At 37.7% G+C, this 19,227-nt stretch overlaps 1 protein-coding gene across 1 annotated transcript in view; it reads left to right on the top strand.

The window, feature by feature from the left end:
- The first annotated feature begins 7,573 nt into the window (after nt 1-7,573).
- Nucleotides 7,574-19,227, top strand: part of pde6a (phosphodiesterase 6A, cGMP-specific, rod, alpha) — a 50,229-nt gene continuing 38,575 nt past the window's right edge. The window contains exons 1-2 of the mRNA XM_043703784.1: nt 7,574-8,251; nt 16,966-17,118. Of these exons, the coding sequence (XP_043559719.1) occupies nt 7,784-8,251; nt 16,966-17,118 (621 nt within the window). The 5' untranslated portion in view covers nt 7,574-7,783. The remainder of the gene's footprint in view (nt 8,252-16,965; nt 17,119-19,227) is intronic.

Below are 19,227 nucleotides of genomic sequence, written 5' to 3'. Positions count from 1 at the left end.
AGTCCCAGCCCTCAGACTCAGCACCGCCTTCTTGACCTGCAATCTTCTTCCCGACCTCTCCACCCCCACCCCTCTCCGGCCTATCACCCTCAGTCTCACCTCCTTCCACCTATCGTATTCCCAGTACCCCTCCCCTAAATTCCCCTCCCCCCCCCACCTTTTATCTCAGCCCGCTTGGCACACCAGCCTCATTCCTGAAGAAGGGCTTATGCCCGAAACGTCGATTCTCCTGCTCCTCGGATGCTGCTTGGCCTGCTGTGTTTTTCCAGCACCACATTTTTCAACTCGGGGCCCTATTCTCTCCCTAATTACCCTTTTCTTCTTAATGTATTTATAAAATACCTTTTGGATTATCCTTATCCTACTGGCCATGGCTATCTCATGTCCCCTTTTTGCCCTTCTGAGTTCCCTCTTAAGTATATTCCTACTGCCTTTATACTCTTCTAAGGGTTCTCTCGATCTCTCTTGTCTATACCTGGCGCATGCTTCCTTCTTTTTCTTAACCAAGACCTCAATTTGTCTTGTCATTCAGCATTCCCTACACCTACCAGCCTTTCCTTTTACTCTAACAGGAATATACTGTCTCTGAACTCTCGTTATCTCATTTCTGAAGGCTTCCCACTTTCCAGCCATCCCTTTACATGTGAACATTTGCCCCCAGTCACTTTTGAAAGTTCTTGCCTAATACTGTCATCATTAGCTTTCCTCCAATCTAGAATTTCAACTTTTAGATCTGGTCCATCCTTTTCCATTTTTAAACTAATATGGTCGCTGGCACCAAAGTGATCCCCCACTGACACCTCAGTCACCTGCACTGCCTTATTTCCCAAGAGTAGGTCAAGTTTTGCACCTTCTCTAGTAGATATATCCACATACTGAATCAGAAAATTGTCCTGTACACACTTAACAAATTCCTCTCCATCTAAACCCTTAATACTATGGCAGTCCCAATCTATGTTTGGAAAATTAAAATTCCCTACCATAATCACCCTATTATTCTTACAGGTAACTGAAATCTCCTAACAAATTTGTTTCTCAATTTCCTGCTAACAATTAGGGAGAGTCTATAATACAATACCAATAAAGTGATCATCCGTTTCTTATATCTCATTTCCACCAAAAAACCTTCCCTTGGTATATTCTTAGGAAAATCCTCTCTAAGTACAGAGGTAATGCTATTCAAAAATGCCCCCCCGCCACACACACACACACACATCCTTCCTGCGTCCTGGAACATTGACCTGCCAGTCCTATCCACCTCCGGGCCACATTTCTGTAATTGCTATGATATCCCAGCCCCATGTTCCTACCATGCCCTGAGTTCATTTGCCTTTCCTATTAGGCCTTTTCCATTGATGAGAAAGTGAGGTCTGCAGATGCTGGAGATCAGAGCTGAAAATGTGTTGCTGGAACAGCGCAGCAGGTCAGGCAGCATCCAGGGAACAGGAGAATCGACGTTTCAGGCATAAGCCCTTCTTTAGGAAGGGCTTATGCCCGAAACGTCGATTCTCCTGTTCCTTGGATGCTGCCTGACCTGCTGCGCTGTCCCAGCAACACATTTTCAGCTTTACCATTGATGTAAATGCAGTCTACTTCATCAGTCTTACCTTGTTCTCTGCTTTGTCTCAGCCTGCCCTGACTGTTTGACTCGCTCCTTTTCCCAACTGTACGAGTCTCAGATTGATTTTTCCTAACTATCTCTCTGGGTCCCATACCTCCTCCTTATTGTTTAAATCCTTCTGAGCAGCTCTAGCAAATCTCCCTGCCAGTCTATTAGACCCCTTCCAATTCAGGTGCAATCCATCCTTCTTGCACAGGTCACTTCTACCTGTTTTCCCTGAATCATCAGAGGCTGAGAGGTGACCTTAAAGTGGTTTTTAAAATCATGAGGGATATGGATAGGATAAATAGATAAAGGCTTTTCCCTGGGGTGGGGGAGTTCAGAGCTAGAGGGCATAGGTTTAGGGTGAGAGGGACCTCTAGGGAAAATCTTTTACACATAGGGTGGTGCATGTATGGAATGTTGCCAAAGGAAGTAATGTAGGCTAGTACAATTGGAGCATTTAAAAGGCATTTGGATGGGTATATGAATGGGAAGCGTTGAGAGGTCTTTTGACTAGATTAGTTTAGGATTTCTAGTCGGCATGGATGAGTTATACCAAATGGTCTGTTTCTGTGCTGTACATCTCAATGAATCTATAACCCAGCGACTTTTGGACAACAATGAACATACTGCACTCAGAAGAAATCAGAGCTTATTCTCTTTGATCATAACTCAAGAAGAAATGTTTTGTTGACTGGAGAACCTAAATCTATCGAAACTTGGAGTCACTCCAAATTTCAGCTTGTACATTTGTAAGGAAATTATGTGGCTTAGTTCATGTCTGGAACTCTGATGAGTCAGGGTTTGTAACGGATGTAACCCACTCAGTAGTTCATTTATTCAAAGTTTTATAAATGGACTTCGCCTAGAAACAGATATTTAGACTAAAAGCAGATGGCAGTAGTTTTACTGTTTGTGAACTCAGTCTTTTTCTAGTTTGTAATTTACCATTACCCATTTTCTGCTATTGCATAAAGCCAGGAGCCACCTCAATACAATTGAGTGAACCTCTAGGAGTGGTAGTAGTGGTAGTTGAAATGCAGCTACCTGTCAAAACCTAAAGTAGTTCCTCCTTCAGGTGCAGAACTTAAACATCCAGGCCTCACAGGACGTGTACATAAAAAGTACTTCCTGTCTAAGCAATATTGACAACATAAGTCATTTGTATTTCTGCATGGTTTGGTGAAAGTTATGCAGAAATTCATTAGCCAAATGTCTGCAAAATTATTGAAATGTTTTCAGAACTACACAGCATTATGGTGTATAGCAACTACTGAAGCACCTCCAGATGAATCCTTGGAAATAAATATTTTAGTCATAGGAGAAGAAAGATTGTTAAATGATCAGATTCTTGTTATAGAAGCCTCACATATCAACATAAAGGAATGTTCTTTATTTGACCTTGACATGCTGCAAGATTACATTAAGAGATCATTGATGCAAGTATTCATAATTTTCAGAACTCACTGGAAAAGATTTAGTCAAGCGATCCAAGGGCCCCAATTTACTCAACTGACGAACTTAGGTTAAAAGAAAACACGCTCCAGTTTTCTGTGCTTTAGAAGAAAATAACTGTTCGTATGAATAAATTGTCTTTAACTAATGGCAGTTACAAAATATGAATTGCCGGTATAAAAATCAGCAATGCAAATTCTCTCCTTCCTTAACTTTCCCCTTCACAAACAGCAAACAAAGACAGACAAGACATGGGTATTGAGAGTGGTAAAAGAAATAAGGAGATCGGAGAAACGTAGTTCAATAGCATCAGACTGGATCATGTGAATCAATGAGTTGATTTTTCTTTTCCTTTTAATTCCTTTTTAAGTTCCTTGGTAATGAGATGAGGTTGCTTGCATATCAATGTTGTCTTTTATTTATCCGTTGAAAATTTGCCCTTTCACTATTTTTAAAGGCATTTTCCTTCTCCTTCAACAGGGAATTTGCAGAAATTACTGGAAACTTCATTCCCTCTTAGGTAAAAGAGAGATTATTTGATGCTTTCTCTCTACAAATTAGGTGTTTCTCTGTGGCGCTGGCTTCACACAAGCTTTGGTCATCTGATCAGGAGCCAATCAGAATTCTATTGCCAAGCAGTTTTCCTTTTGCTCAGACCTATTGTCTTCACAGTGTATTCTTTCGCTCTTATTGTTCCAGGAAAATTGCAGTATTGCATATAACTCACAATGTGCTCTCGTCAACATGAATTTTAAAACTACAGCCATCTCATTACAAATCTCCTTGGTTTGAAACAATATCATCCTTTTTGGTCCAAATGTTCATTGTTACCTAGGTTTTCTTTATATAGATCAGTGGATAGGTTATTATATGTCTCAGAGCAGTGGTACGTCTGAAGTAGACTTAGATAAAATTCCCTCTCATGGTAATGTTAAGTCAAATATTCCTGTGAAAGTGACAGTGTTCATGTTGTACTGAGCCAGGACAATCAACTACAATGGCAGCTGATGTGACTGAAGTGAATGCAGGATATGTGTAAGAAATAATTCAAGTCAGAAAGTACAGTAGAATCCTAACTACCTGTCACTGTAATCCTGTAGGGTTGTGTCAGCAGTAGGAGAAGAATTTATGGGTGAGTGGTTCATCCAGACAAGCAAGCTACCAGCATGTAGAGAAAGCACTGTGGTGAGATATGCTAACATCACATATGCATTACCAAATAAGAAAACAAATTACTTACATTCTATTTATAATGTCTACTATTGTGCAGAATAATTTAACAGCACATCAAAGGGCTGAAGGATTGTCAGTGATGTGTAGAGAGAAAGGTGAATATGTATTTGAGTTTGTGACTTTGTGGTGTGAACAGATATTAGAACTGTGTCACTGGTAGTTCTTCAGCGCTCACTCTCTCATAATTGTCAGCTATAAGCGGGTATGGAATTTAAAAGAAAATCCTTTGTCTAGGATCAGGAGAAGCAGAGCTATCACTGCTATCTATCTCAACCCATCCATCAATTCCACTGTTTCCATGACCATATTCCCGTTACTTAATTTCAATTCAATCCTTCCGAACAGGACTTACCTGAAATCCATGGCTGATAAAGCATGCAATCTCAAGTTCGATCTTTTCTGAAAGTGAGATGATCCTGGAAGCTTGGACAACAATGGCATTTCATTCAGATAAGGCTTGAGCAATGGATTTGTCAATCCTTAACTCCCTTGCCATTAGCTACAGACTAATTTCCCAGGCCTGAATATAGCTTGTCAATTGTTGATCTTCCTGTAACAAAAATCAGGAGTTCTTTTTGAAGTGTGGCTTATCATCTCAACAAAAGTCTGACATACCAAGACATAATAGAATTTTGACAGTCAACAACTGCCACATTTAAATGAAGTATTTAAGAGCAGAACCAATAGGGAGTTGTTTCCAGCATTGTAAATTCTTTGCACCAGTGAAGAAATAGATATGTAGGACATTGTTGAGGAGATCTCTACTATAAGTTTCAATACAATATCTGCACTAGATAAACTTTTGAATTTGGCATCATTGATTACTTCCATAAGTACATCTTGCATTGGTTTTACTGCAACTCATCTTGTGAAGTAATAGAATGATCCAAGGTTGAAATGATAAGGCCTTATAGTATCAACTAAGAATTTGTATTTGCTACAATGATCACGTATACCTAATCGCACAGATTTTACATATCTTTCATAATTTGGATGGACAAAGATTCTAGTGAGCCGTGAAGAAATTAAATTGTGTATTCTCCAAGACAATTTCTCTATAAATCAGAGTCCAGATACCAACCAATCAGCACTTTCTTCTTATGCAGTGAAAATGTTTTTTTCTTCTTTGAATTGGTATTCTAGTAAAGTATCCTGATAAGTGTAAGATAAAAAGTTTTAACAAAATGTGTCTTTTTTCCAACAGTATTTAATCTGGAGATGCATTTTTTTATATGCTATTGTTAAAGTTGTTGAAGATTCTTCTTTGAATGGTTAGAAGGTCAGATATTTTTAAAGTTTCTAGTCTCTCAGCATCCAATGTGTAACTTGGATTTGTCATAACACTGGTTGGTGTTGCAATCTGATCAAATTCAGTTGCAAAAACTTCAGTTGTCTCAAGCAGAATGTAATGTTCATTTGTTGCTTCTTTGGCTACTTCTCATCTCAAATTTGTTTAGTACAGGTCATTCTGCGATAACACGCGTTTCGTCAATGCGAATTCACTATAACAAGATTGCCAAATTGGGGACACTGTTTCTAAAGCGCGAACTTTTAAAATGTGTATTGGCTGTAATGCAATTACATCATCAACACTTTAAGCACTATTTCTAAAGTGCAATTTTTCTCCTAAAAGGGGTTGCACAAGTTCACAACCATTGCATTATAGAAAAACTACCTGCACTTGAAATCTGACCTCTGCAATTTTGACAGCAAAGGAAACCAGTTCTGTCAAACCAGTATAGGCATAGTTTCAGTGTTAGCATTGATAGCATGAAAAATTATTATTCCACTGTAATTAACCTCAATAGATTCTGCTTTTGATTTAGACTCAAACATTAGCACATGCTGCCCCGTGAAATCTTATACCAGTTTTTTTTCTGTGGATGTTCCTTGACCAGTTGTTCCTCAGCATTTTGCTGTTTAAACTCTTTCTGCTTTTGAATTTGATTAAGATGAATATGGCAGCATTGGTGTACAGTGGTTAACACTGCTGCCTCTCAGTGCCAGGTACCTGGGTTCAATTCTAGCCTTGTGTAGAGTTTGCACATTCTTTCTGTGTAACTTTCCACCAGGTGCTCTGGTTTGCTCCCACAGTCCAAAAATGTGCAAGTTAAGTGGATTAGTCATGTTAAATTGCCTGTAGTATCTAGGAATATGTAGGCTAGGTGGATTAGTCATGGCTATTGCGGGGTTAGGGTAGGAGAGTTTGGGGTCTGGGTGGGATGCTCTTTGGAGGGTCAGTGCAAACTCGATGGGCTGAATGGCCTCAATTTGCGATTCTAATCTAAAATATAGCTTTATACTCAGGAACGATGAATGAATCAATAAAGGTGAGGAGACATAAAACTCAAAACTGACTGTGCCTCCAGTGCAAATGTTGACATTTTACCAACTGAGTTAGTTCTGGAAGCATTTCAAAATAATGGCAAATTTTGCACCATTTGTCACATACAAATCGCAAATGTGGCAGCCTGAGGCCTCAAGATACAATCAATTGGCCACTTAATGGCCTCAAATGGCTGATGAGCAATGAATCTGCCCAAGACCTCCTTCACATTGGATAAAATACCCATGGTAAAAAGCAGGATTAGTGGGATACAAGCATCAAACAGCTATAGCATCCAGTTTTATTTACATGCCATACCCTCCACTGTCAAATTCTATCCTAATTTTTCTCTCAATGATTTTCATAACTGAAACTTGTATAAATTCATAATTATGCAAGTATGCAAATGCTTAAATGTTTTTCACTACTTCCATCACAAGAATAACCTTGTACCTACAAGGCCTATATCTACTAACTTAATCCTCGGATAAAGACGTCTTATCCCATTACAAGCATTTAAATCAACAAGGGATGACAGGAGGATTTTCAATCCAACCCAATTCAAGTACCTTCTACTCTGTTTAGAAGGTAATGATTTAATTTTAATTTAAAGAAAGTGCAAGCAGAATTTGAAAATGTAACCCTACATGGATAATGCAGCATGTAGGAATGGAGATTTCTAAACCAGCTCCAATATTAACAGAGATTTTAAAAATTTCTTATGCTACGTGAGCTTTTAACATATTAAGTGAATGAAATAATAAATATGTCAGAAACAATAAGTTTACTGTCAGCTGTTTTCAATTATTTAGTACAATCAAATAGACATTAGGAGTTCACACTGAATAATTATCTATACAATTGATCATCATTTAATATTAAAATATATCTCAGTTTGATCAGTTTGAGGCTTAATTAATGTCAGGTGATGTTAAGGTGTAATCCTACTTTCATCTTCAGCATTACTGAGAAAATGTAATTGAAAGCTGTTGTGTGCTGCACCTAACCGTGGATCTGTGTAGGTGTTAGTAAGGCTACTGTTACCATGAAACATCATTACTCCTGAAGCACTGAAATGGAATGAATGACAATATATTATTAGCTTATTTTGGGAAACTAATTTTTCTATTGGGTGTGGGTAAGGTCAGGAAACAACGTATTCCAAAATGAGTGTGACGAAAGAAGAAGTGGAGAAATTTTTGGACAGCAATCCTAACTTTGCCAAGGAATACTATGACACAAGACTACGATCGATACATATTGCTAACATGCTGGGATCTCAAGAACCAAACAGGGACTACAGTACTTTCCGGGAGGTAAACACTGTTGAGGAAAGTGAAATTATTTTTGAGCTGATTCGAGACATGCAGGATATTAATATGGAAAAGACAGTGTTTAATATACTCAGAAGAATTACATTTTTCATTCAAGCAGATTGTATGAGTTTGTTCATGTACAGATCTAGGAATGGAACTCCTGAACTTGCCACTAGGCTATTTAATGTTCAAAAGGATTCTGTTTTCGAAGATTGTTTTGTTACACCAGATTGTGAAATAGTTTTTCCTCTTGACACTGGGATCATTGGATATGTGGCTCACACTAAGAAAACAGTAAATATCAAGAATAAAGATAAGGTACTGCAAATACTTTTTAAAACATTTCAAAGATGCTCTAATCTAATGAAAAGTATTTAATATAATATAAAACATGTAAATATCTATCTACTTTGCATTGCATTTTAGAGACACTGTTTCCAGGCAAAAGCCAATGGAATTTATTGCATTTATTTTTCAATGCTGTTTATTCTCCTGAAAGCCAATGTTTATCACATAGTGAGAGAAAGTTATGGTATGAAACAAGTAAAAAATAATCTTCAGTGGAAGGCATACAGAGGTAGCAGGAAATATCAAAAGAAGATAGGACAAAAGAGATAAAGAGGAAATGAGAAGCAGACAGCAAGAAAGGGTATATAGAGGCACACAAATGATGAGGAGGAAAATTTAAAGGCGCAGAATGAGAAAATAAGGGAGAGAGAATGCAAAAACAATGAGAAATAGACTAGAAAAAAATGCACAAAAATATCTGTAACACTCCAGAAAGGATAAGCTAACAAAACTATAAGTTACTATTTATATAGATGTGTTTATTTCCATTTTAAGCAATAAAACTTTCTAGAGGAAAATTTGAAAAAATAACTGTAACTGTTAAAATGCAATTTTGCCATCAGAAATAAGCAGATGGTACAGAATAAAATAGTTCTTCATATAAAGTTTCATTTAATAAATTTTTGAAAATTATTATTTGTAATGGAGTTTCTGATGGGATTAGATAAAGTACTGTTGTGTAGTGTATGTGGAAATCCTATTGAAACATCAGCAAAGTTTTTAGCATAATTTATGCTATTTTTTTCAGGGTTTATGAAAAGCCCTTGCAGTTGAAATGGAAATCTGAAAAAGGGTACATTAATATGTTAAAAACAAATTAGCAGCTTAGATTATGTAAACACAAAATTGAACAGTCAGAGAGGATGCAGAATGTTGTATTTAATTGCATTGCAACAAAAGTCCCATTAACTTAATTGTCTTTGTAACTTTGTAGAATATAAGCTTCCACACTTGAATTCTAGGGTTCAAAGTTGTGTAGCTAGACAGAAAATATGTGTAATAATTTTTAACTTATCACAACTGCAAAGGACAAATTTCTATTTAGCTATTAATGGTATAAAACAAGTACTAAACTAACACCGTTTGCAGTAATAAACTGTATCAGCAACCATTATGGCCTACAGAGGTATTATTGGGACCATTAGTGTTATACTAATATTTTGGCTTCTCTATATATTTATTTTTTAGACTCAATTTATGATGTAAAACAATATATAATGTAATGCATCATCATGGGAATAAGTAACAAAGCATTGGTAAAAATACTACATTTGCATAACTTCATTCAGTTGAAAGAAGAAAGCTGACATTATCTTGGAAAGAACAACAGAAATTGCTGGAAAAGCTCAGCAGTACTGGCAGCATCTGTGGAGAGAAATCAGAGTTCAAGTTTTGGGCCCAGTGACCCAAAAATGAATTATGTTCTGAGGAATTGTAACTCGATCTAAAATATTAATTCTGATTTCTCTCCACAGATGTTGCCAGACCTGTTGAGCTTTTCCAGCAATTTCTGTTTTTGTTTCTGATTTCCAGCATCCACAGTTCTTTCAGTTTTTATTATCTTGGAAACCATTTATTGCACTTAACGTAGACATTAATGCACTTAGTGTAGACATTATGCAGCTGTTGAGCTGATTATTTTAATTCTAGCTACAGACTATGTATAACTGACAGTAATACTTAAAAAGAATGTTTTGTTTTGCAATGTAATTAAAAGGGATACAATGGGTGATTACTAAAATATGAAAGAAATTGTTATTTGAAACATTTGAATTATTTGAAATTATTTGAAATACAAATCTTGTGTTCATGCTTTAAGGATTTGGATGTATGATTGGTTCATTCTCCCTTTGTCATGTTATATTTTGGATTTCAGTTACAGATTCTGGATACAATATTACTTATAATAAATACTACAGAAATATCTCAATAATATCACATTTATGTTTAACTAAATGAAATTTAAAATGTATTTTGGTAAAAGGAGATATATTTTAACCAAACATGAACAGACAATTCTGTTATTGGTCAAATGTTTGTTACAAAATAAAAGTAGTGAAGGTTATTAAAACCTTACAATTGCCAGCAGTCTCAAAACATAAAACCATTTAGTGAGGGCATAATAAGGAGCTGTGGAACAAAAACTGCTGGAAATACACAACAGGTTAGTTAGTAATTGTAAAGTGGTAAGACAAATTATTGATATTTCAAATTTGCATCAGACACGAGGGTATGTTATTTAGACTGTTGTTTCATAAAGACTTAAGTATTAATGTGAAATTAACATGCAAACTAATCCTGTCACACTTATGGACACATGGATTATCTTGAAGGTCACACCCTACAAGCTGATTTAATGGAACATCTTCGTCAGCACAGTTACAGTTATAAATTCAACTTTATCAGAGCATTTTGCATTTTATAATCAGGAAACTAAACCACATAATTAAAGTACATGCTAAATTATCTCAATCAAAATAATATGTTTCAATATTTCATTTTTAAATAAACTTGTTAAAGTACAAAGATAATCAAAAGCTATGGTATTTTTATAGTTGAATCAAATGCTGTACATACATCTCAGATATGGAGTGCATTTTCTTACTCAGTGTTTCTATCAAGCTTTTTTGACTGAGAGATCAACAACTCATTTTCAAACCATAGAATGATACACTATGGTCTTAAAAAGGTAATTTGGTCCAACATTTCTGTGCCTACACAAGTTAACTTTTCCCTATGCACTCACTTCCTCCCTATATATAGGCTTTAGTATTATACTTTCTGAGATATTTGGAGATAATCAGCATATTTGCATGTTACAGATATGAATATATTTATTTATGATTAAAATTAAGTATGCTTTTTTATTGGTACTGTGGATGATATTCACTACCATGCTTTTTCAAATTCCAAAATGTTCACGCAAATTTTCTGACATAGTTTGAGATAGTTACAATTATTTTCTTGTAGTTGGAATTTTAGTTTCTGTTTTGTGCATGCAGGATAGTTACAACATAGTTTTCTCATGTAGTTGTCTAAGTATGTGACAGGCAAAGACAATTGCAGTATTGTAGTGAAGGGTGGTGTGTTTGCTACATTTCTAGGCACAGATGTGGTTTAGGATCACACTAATTGCGTTTTGTAAGGCGCAGATATGTTTGAGCTAATACTTACTTTATTAATTGGGATAAAAATATAATTGTGATAAGGGACATAGAAATATGAGAGACCATGATGGCAATCGTCCAAAATACAGATCAAAATTTTGGCTCTAATGTTTTTATGCTGAAAAATGAGAAGTAAATCCCCAAAGAATAGAACATGTGGTATTCCTTGAGATCCAATAACATTATATAACATTTTACATGCCATTGAAAATGATAAATTTCTTACTCATTGTTAAATATTGTCACTCCATTGGTGCTGATGGCAACATCTGATGGAATAACAGTCAAATGATTTATGATTGCTTAATATTTTGTGTAAGATAAACTAAAATTGAGATAAAAGCAAGAAAAAAACATTTTGTGATTATCTAGACTGTTAGTAACCTGCACTTGACATCTTTATCAACACAACTTGAAGGAATCTACAGACCAAGATCACCCAATTTGGAGGTGAAGTGTTGGCAAAAGAGTCAAATTATTCAAGTGTCTTCAACAAGCCCAGACGGAGGACAAAAAGAAACAATGGAAGGAGCATATGAATGTTCAAAAATTCCACAAATGCATTTCAGAAATACATTTGACCCACTTATGGTGGAGTTTGTAGATCTAATTTTAGACTATTTAGTCATCTCAGGTCCAGCATCATGGAATGGAAGAAGGTTGTCCTCAATCTTGAGGGCTGCCTAAGATTTTACATCTTTATGTATAATATGAAAAATCTCAGCCTTAGAATCTTATTTCATTTAATTTGCCCATCTTGAATGCTAGATAAATTGATGTAAGGGCAAAAGGCGGTGGAGTCATGAAATAAATTGGATTTCTTTGCACAGGAGTTATAAGGGCCAATGGCAATAGTTAGAAGGGCACATATCATCACAAGGATATGAGGGGCTGGGGGTTTGGGGGTGTGGATGGAATCATGAAGTGACATGATTTGGAATGAATGGGGCTATTTATAAACCAATGGCTGCCATTCACAATCTGCCAGATGTGGAATGTTGCCCAAGCTGGGACTCAGTGCCAAATTATCTTTAAAAGTGCACAAGTGATTCGAGGCAGGGCTGCCCAGTTTTTCACATGACTGAAAGGAAGTACCACAAGCTTGAAATGACTTCAGACAATATTTTCATGAATCAGCACTTGGCAAGCTCACCAATCTTTTCTTTCCTAATGCAGGGATTCTTCCAACTATCTTAAATGTTCTCGTGAACAGAATATAATGTGTCCACATCAAAAGGCTACATGTGACCTTCCCACCCTATCACAAATTAATGCCCTTGAGTGGGCCAAACAGGACCTCACCCACACCTGTCTGATGAGCTACCTTCCGGAAGGATGTCATGTCCCACCATCTGACCCAGCAGGCCTAGGTTCAAGTCCCACCTCAAGTAGCACAGAGGTGTGCAATAACATTTTTGAGCAGGTTGATTGTGTGATGATACTATAGCTTTAAGAGGGGTATTGTGTCCTTTTTATATGAAGAGAGGGTGGGGCATAGGTGAGAGCAGTCTGTTTTTCGCCAATAATGTGAACAGTTTGTGAGGCCTTGGGTTTTTTTTTAAAAGTTGGTCAGAGCATTAAGTATAGGAGTTGGGACATCATGTTGTAGCTGTACAGGACATTGGCAAGGCCACTTTTGGAATATAGTATGCAATTCTGGTCTCCCTCCTATAGAAAGGATGTTATGAAACTTGAGAGGGTTCAGAGAAGCTTTACAAAGATGTTGCCAGGGTTGGAGGGTTTGAGCTGTAGGGAGAGGTTGAATAGGCTGGGGCTGTTTTTCGTGGAGTGTTGAAGGCTGAGGGGGTAACCTTATAGGTTTATAAAATCATAAGGGGCATGGATAGGGTAAATAAACAATGTATTTTCCCTGGGTTGGAGAAGTCCAGAACTAGAGGGCATAGTTTTAGGGTGCGAAGGGAAAATTTAAAAGGGACTTACGGGGCAAGATTTTTCACACAGAGCTTTGTGCATGTATGAAATGAGCTTCCAGAGGAAGTGGTGGAGGCTGGTACAATTGCAACATTTAAAAGGCATCAGGATGGGTACATGAATAGGAAGGGCTTAAAAGGATATGGGACAAATGCTGGCAGATTAGGTTAGGATATCTGGTTGGCATGGATGAGTTGGATCAAAGGGTTTGTTTCCATGCTGTACATCTCCATGACTCTATCACTCTAACAGAAGCAGCATAAAAGGGTGGGTCAAGCTCCCACAGAATCAGGATTTTAGTTTAACTTTCAGTAGATGCTAGAGTCTTGAAGCTGGATGTGGAAGCTGTTCTTCCTCTCTCTGTAAAAGCTAAAAGCTTGGGCTCTCTTCCCACTGCTAGAATTGCATGTGAGATAATCTATTTTACTGAATTTGTGTTTGCCAAGGGTGTGTTTAAAGGATGTTACTGTATTGGAACAGTTGTTGTTTATTAGTTAAATAATCTAATCCAATAGAGTTAAGTTATTCCAACTGTTCTTTCTTTTGGTGGTATTTTAACTATAGTATCAGAATAAAGTGTGTTTTGCTTCAAGCCTGGTAGTTTGATCAATCGAGCTGCATCCAGAACACAACACCTTACATTTGCCTTTTAAGAATAAGAAAATGCAATGGTTTAGGCTATGTTCGTAATATATTTTGCTATGCTTTTAATGATGGTATTCCAACAATAGTATTAGGTACAGAATTCCATGATTCTAACCAAATATCAATCCAATAATGGCAAAGTATGCTGAAGCAAAAAGGTTGTATTCCTAGCAGGGCAAACTGGAGCTGATGACATTCCTATCGCATTATAGATATTTGTAGTGGTCACAGGATACTTGACATGATATTTAATTAGGAGGTGAAATATTTTCTTTTCAGAAGAAAGCAGTATGGAAAACAAACACTGTACCTTCACAAAGTATATTCTGGAAAACCATGTCTCATTTTGTGGTTTCCACTGGTAGGCAAAAGATCTGAGACTTTGGCCCAGAGTTGCTGCTGGCCATGCAGTCATTATTCAAGTTTGGGAGTTGCACATGTAGACCCTGTGGAATCCCCATCAGAGCAAACTCCAAAGAAATTGCTTGGTGAATTTGATGATCCCTGTTGGACCCCTCTAAAAGGATCTACTTAAATTGGCAAATTTGGAGGGTTCTGATTAAATAAAGTAAATAATTACTAGGAAAAATTAGTCTGTTAAATACATAGTCTCCTGAATAACTTTTCAATTAACTCCATAATCACTTCCCTCAACCCGAACTACACCTCCTCAGATATCGACCTCCTGATGTGACGGGATATGATGTGATGTTTCAGCCCTACTCCAGACCCAACACTTGTTTCCATACCCTGATCCCTACTTAGCCTATCTAGAGATTCACCACCCTCTCCCATTCCCCTCCTTCCCCTGCTTCATATCCAAAAACCTTCCACTATTCCTCCTATGTCCTTTCCAAACTAGCTCCTCTTCCCCTACTCCTCCTTTCTCCACCAGACCCAGCAGAATCCTGGGTCAAAATCCTGGAATTCTATCTATCCCTAATGGCATTGTGGGTTAACCTACAGCAGGTAAACTGCAGTGGTTCAAGAAGACAGCTCACCATCACCTTCTCAAAGGCAACTAGGGACAGGCAGTAAATGCTGGCTCAACTAGGGACACCCACATCCCTCAGATGAATAAAAAAAAGTTCTCCAGCCCTTCTTTCCTGGCTATGGACTGGTTACCCCTTTCAGCCTTCTCTCTTCTCTGGATCCATTATCCCAAAACCCTTCCCTTACACACTGGACTCTATCTAACCTGGCTCTATCCTACCTGGCACCTCACACATCTTACACATCAATCTGGCAACCTACCCTCCCGGCACCCGAACCTCATACTTTCATTATGGACTTAACCCTTGGTAGCAGCTGTCAAAGGGATTGATTGTGATTCTGGACTGTGAAATTTCAGAATGCACTAGCTGATTGCTGTGAAAAGGGGGCATAGGCTGCCTGCCCTCTGATAGTTCTGCACTATGAGATAACTGACTGAATGGAAATCATGTATTTCTGAAGGAGTGCTGAGCGGAATCTCCTGTCAGAAATGTGGAATCTCTTGTTTCATAAAAACGAGGGAATCTATAGCAATCTGCTTGAGATTGCCACTCCTTAGAAAGTCCAGTCTAATATATCTGAGAGATTACTTAAAAATACGAATTGATTTTCCAGGTGCTAATTGACAGCTTCTTATAAAGGTTTATAAAATCTTGAGGGGCATAGACAGGGTGAATGACCAAGGTCTTTTCCCCAGGGTAGGGGAGTCCAAAGTGAGAGGGCATAGGTATAAGGCGGGAGGGGAAAGGTTTGAAAGGGACTTCCGGGGCAACTTTTTCATGCAGAAGGCGGTGCATTTATGGAATAAGCTGCCAAAAGAGGTGGTGGAGAAAGGTACAGTTACAACATTTAAAAGATAACTGCGTGGGTAAATGAATAGGAAGGGTTTGGAGAGATATGGGCCAAATGCTGGCAAATTTGACTAGATTAATTTAGGATATCTGGTCAGCATGGATGAGTTGGACTGAATGGTCTGTTTCCGTGCTGTACATCTCAATGATTCTATAACTGTATGACAATGGCTACAAGACCTGCCAGCCCAATGAAAATGACTTTTCGAAAGAAATCTTTCAATGGTCTGATCATAATTGAAATGTCATTTGGATATTTTTCTCTTCATGGTGTAACGAATGCATCAACTCCAATCCATTGTACAGACAATCAAATGCCTGAATACTGTCTTCATATGGCTGATATTGGTTGGAGAAGAAGTCAAAGGGAAGCCTTACAGAACACTCTGGGATGAGCGCCACAGAGGGAAAGATTGAACAGCAGAAACAAAACAATACTGTCTCTAAAAGGCAGTCAAAATGAACTAATTCATTCAGTATCTCAGCCACAACTTCATTGAAACAATCAGAAAATTCCAACCTCCATTGCTATTCAAGGAACCAAGAGGGAATCCTTCAGACCAGTAACAATTTCAACCTCAATCTTTAAAACTAGTTAAACAGATTGAGTGTTTCTTGATACTCTGTTAGTAATATAAGTGCAGGTATATTTTTAAAATCATCTTTTCTTGTGTATGCATAAATGTACAAGTTTGGGGTTTGGATTTTTGTTGTGATTACATTTCAGGTGTTGTGAAAATAAACATTTATTCTTACATGCAAAAAAGAACTTGTTTGTCACGGAGCTTACAAATATCAAAACACTCCTTCCCAAAAATACAGGGTGTTGCAATTATCCAAGAGTAAGAAAAGTGGGGGTGGGGGCAAGTTATCCTGTACACATTTCCCCTGTTTGTTAAACCTTAGTGTTCTTAGTTGTACAGATAATACTTTAAGGCAGAAACAAAATCAGATTTTAGGATCAGATATAATTATTATTTCTGGAGGTTCAGGGATTTGGTGAGGTCCAACTGGCTCTTATTTCCTATATAGTACTTTAGTGTGATTGTTGAAGATTTCATTGATTTCTATTAACTGACTCCTTCCTGTATTGTAGGATGAACACTTCTGTGATTTTGTGGACACCCTGACAGAGTATAGAACAAAAAGTGTTCTGGCAACTCCAATAATGAATGGAAAAGATGTAGTTGCTGTTGTGATGGCTGTAAACAAAGAAACAGGATCACATTTCACCACCAAAGATGAAGAGGTAAGATTTTTCCATGTTAATTTTGTACACATACTCTGTATGTACAGATTTTAAAAATTAAAACTTTAAAGTTCAATGTCTTTTCCAGCACTTCTTCTGGAACCACAATAACAGTTTACTTTTTTTGACCATATAATTAGGTGAATTAGATGACAATGTTAATAGCTTTCTGTCCCATAATGATTATAGTGTAGGTTTCATTACTGGCTAAGGCCTTGTCTCAATATATTATCTGATGTATTTGCGGGTATTTAAATATCTTTCAAATAGGGATGATCATCACTGAAGTTGTGAAGACCATAAATTTTGCCTCCAAGGCACCAAAGATAACTACTCCTACACCACATTGTTTTTCTTTTCACCCAGTTGTCGAACTTAGCCTTTTTCCACCCATTCTAGAGCTGCTCCCAGATGTAACCTCAGGGTAGACCATTCCTATGATAAGAAAGTCTCACAAGATGATTTGGCATTTCTTTTATTGCAGTTTGATAATAGGAGGGAGCTGTTGCTGACTACATATTTTAAATTTGTGCCTCAGCAGCATTGCTTCCTGTTCACTGTTTGAGTAGTTCTCTAGGGCTGAGAAAAGGAAGCTTTTCCTATGTCTACTCCTGCTCTCTCCATTTTATTGAGTCAAATATCTTTCCTCACTGACCATCAGGCTTGTTGGTTTATGACTGCTTTCTAATCCTGATGCACTTAGCCAATGGTCACACCCTGGCTCTCAGATATCCATATGCAGGATGCAGTCTGATCTGGCCTGCACTTACAACCAAGGCTTCAATCTATCTTGGTAGACTAACTGATTCCTGATAGCTGTGGAGATGGAGAATGGTTACAGCTGCAAATGCCACATGATGCGCAGATTCTTTTAATAAGCAGAAAATATATCTTAAGTAGAAACTAATGTTTAATTATCAATGACATAAAGGGGGTAGAGTCGATAAAAGGTTTTGAAGTATTGATTTGCCATGATTGTATTAAATACTGGAGCAGGTTCAATGGGCTGAATGGTCTATTTTTGTTCCTTCTGTTTCCTTGATGCTATCACAGATGATAGTCACAGGTGTCAATTGTCAGGCATGCTGAGAGGTTGTCCCCAGTGTCTGTGTATACGCTTGGTTTTCCTGAAATATCTAATTTATCAAACTTGTAACTTTCAAATTAGAGGTACAAGTAGCTTGCTGGTCTGTATATTCTCAATCATTCCACACCCTTCTTGCTCACTTGTGTTCTGAATGATTAAGAAGGTCCCAGGAGAAAGTTTTTGAATTGACAGATGAATGTGAAAGCATGCGATAGAGACGGTGTTGTCATGGAGACCAAGGTAGCAGAACATAAATGAAGATCTTGGTCCGAAGACTTTTCTATGGTCTTATCGTCAACATGCCCTTCCTAGTTGTCATTATTTTGATCCAAAGGTAAAAGAAAATTCCTGGCAAATGCTTGACCTTCTCCTCTAAAGGATGCAGTTCTCCACATATGTTGTGCTGACTCCAGTAATTTTACCTTTTCATTTTGTGCAACTTGCTTTTGTGACAAGATTGAAAGAATTAGCGAAAGGCTAACTTTTGAGGAATTATCCTTCAAATGATATCAGACAGTTGATAGAATACATATATTGGTTTCACGCTGCTAAAATAGATTAAGGGTATTTACAATTATGTGATGCCAGGACGTTACAAATATATTAAGCGACCAGGTCAGTGCCGGTGCTTTCTCAACTTATAGCTGAGAATTCAAAAACTTTCTTCTGGGACCTTCTTAATCATTCAGAACACCAGTGAGCAAGAAGGGTGTGGAATGATTGAGAATATACAAACCAGCAAGCTACTTGTACCTCTAATTTGTGGGTGGCACGGTGGCATAGTGGGCGGCATGGTGGCACAGTGGTTAGCACTGCTGCCTCACAGCCCCAGAGACCCGGGTTCAATTCCCGCCTCAGGTGACTGACTGTGTGGAGTTTGCACGTTCTCCCCGTGTCTGCGTGGGTTTTCTGCGGGTGCTCCAGTTTCCTCCCACAGTCCAAAGATGTGTAGGTAAGGTGAATTGGCCATGCTAAATTGCCCGTAGTGTTAGGTAAGAGGTACATGTAGGGGTATGGGTGGG

The sequence above is a fragment of the Chiloscyllium plagiosum genome, chromosome 14 (genome assembly GCF_004010195.1).
Source record: "Chiloscyllium plagiosum isolate BGI_BamShark_2017 chromosome 14, ASM401019v2, whole genome shotgun sequence".
NCBI lineage: Eukaryota > Metazoa > Chordata > Chondrichthyes > Orectolobiformes > Hemiscylliidae > Chiloscyllium > Chiloscyllium plagiosum.
This window is presented reverse-complemented; position numbering and strand designations above follow the sequence as displayed.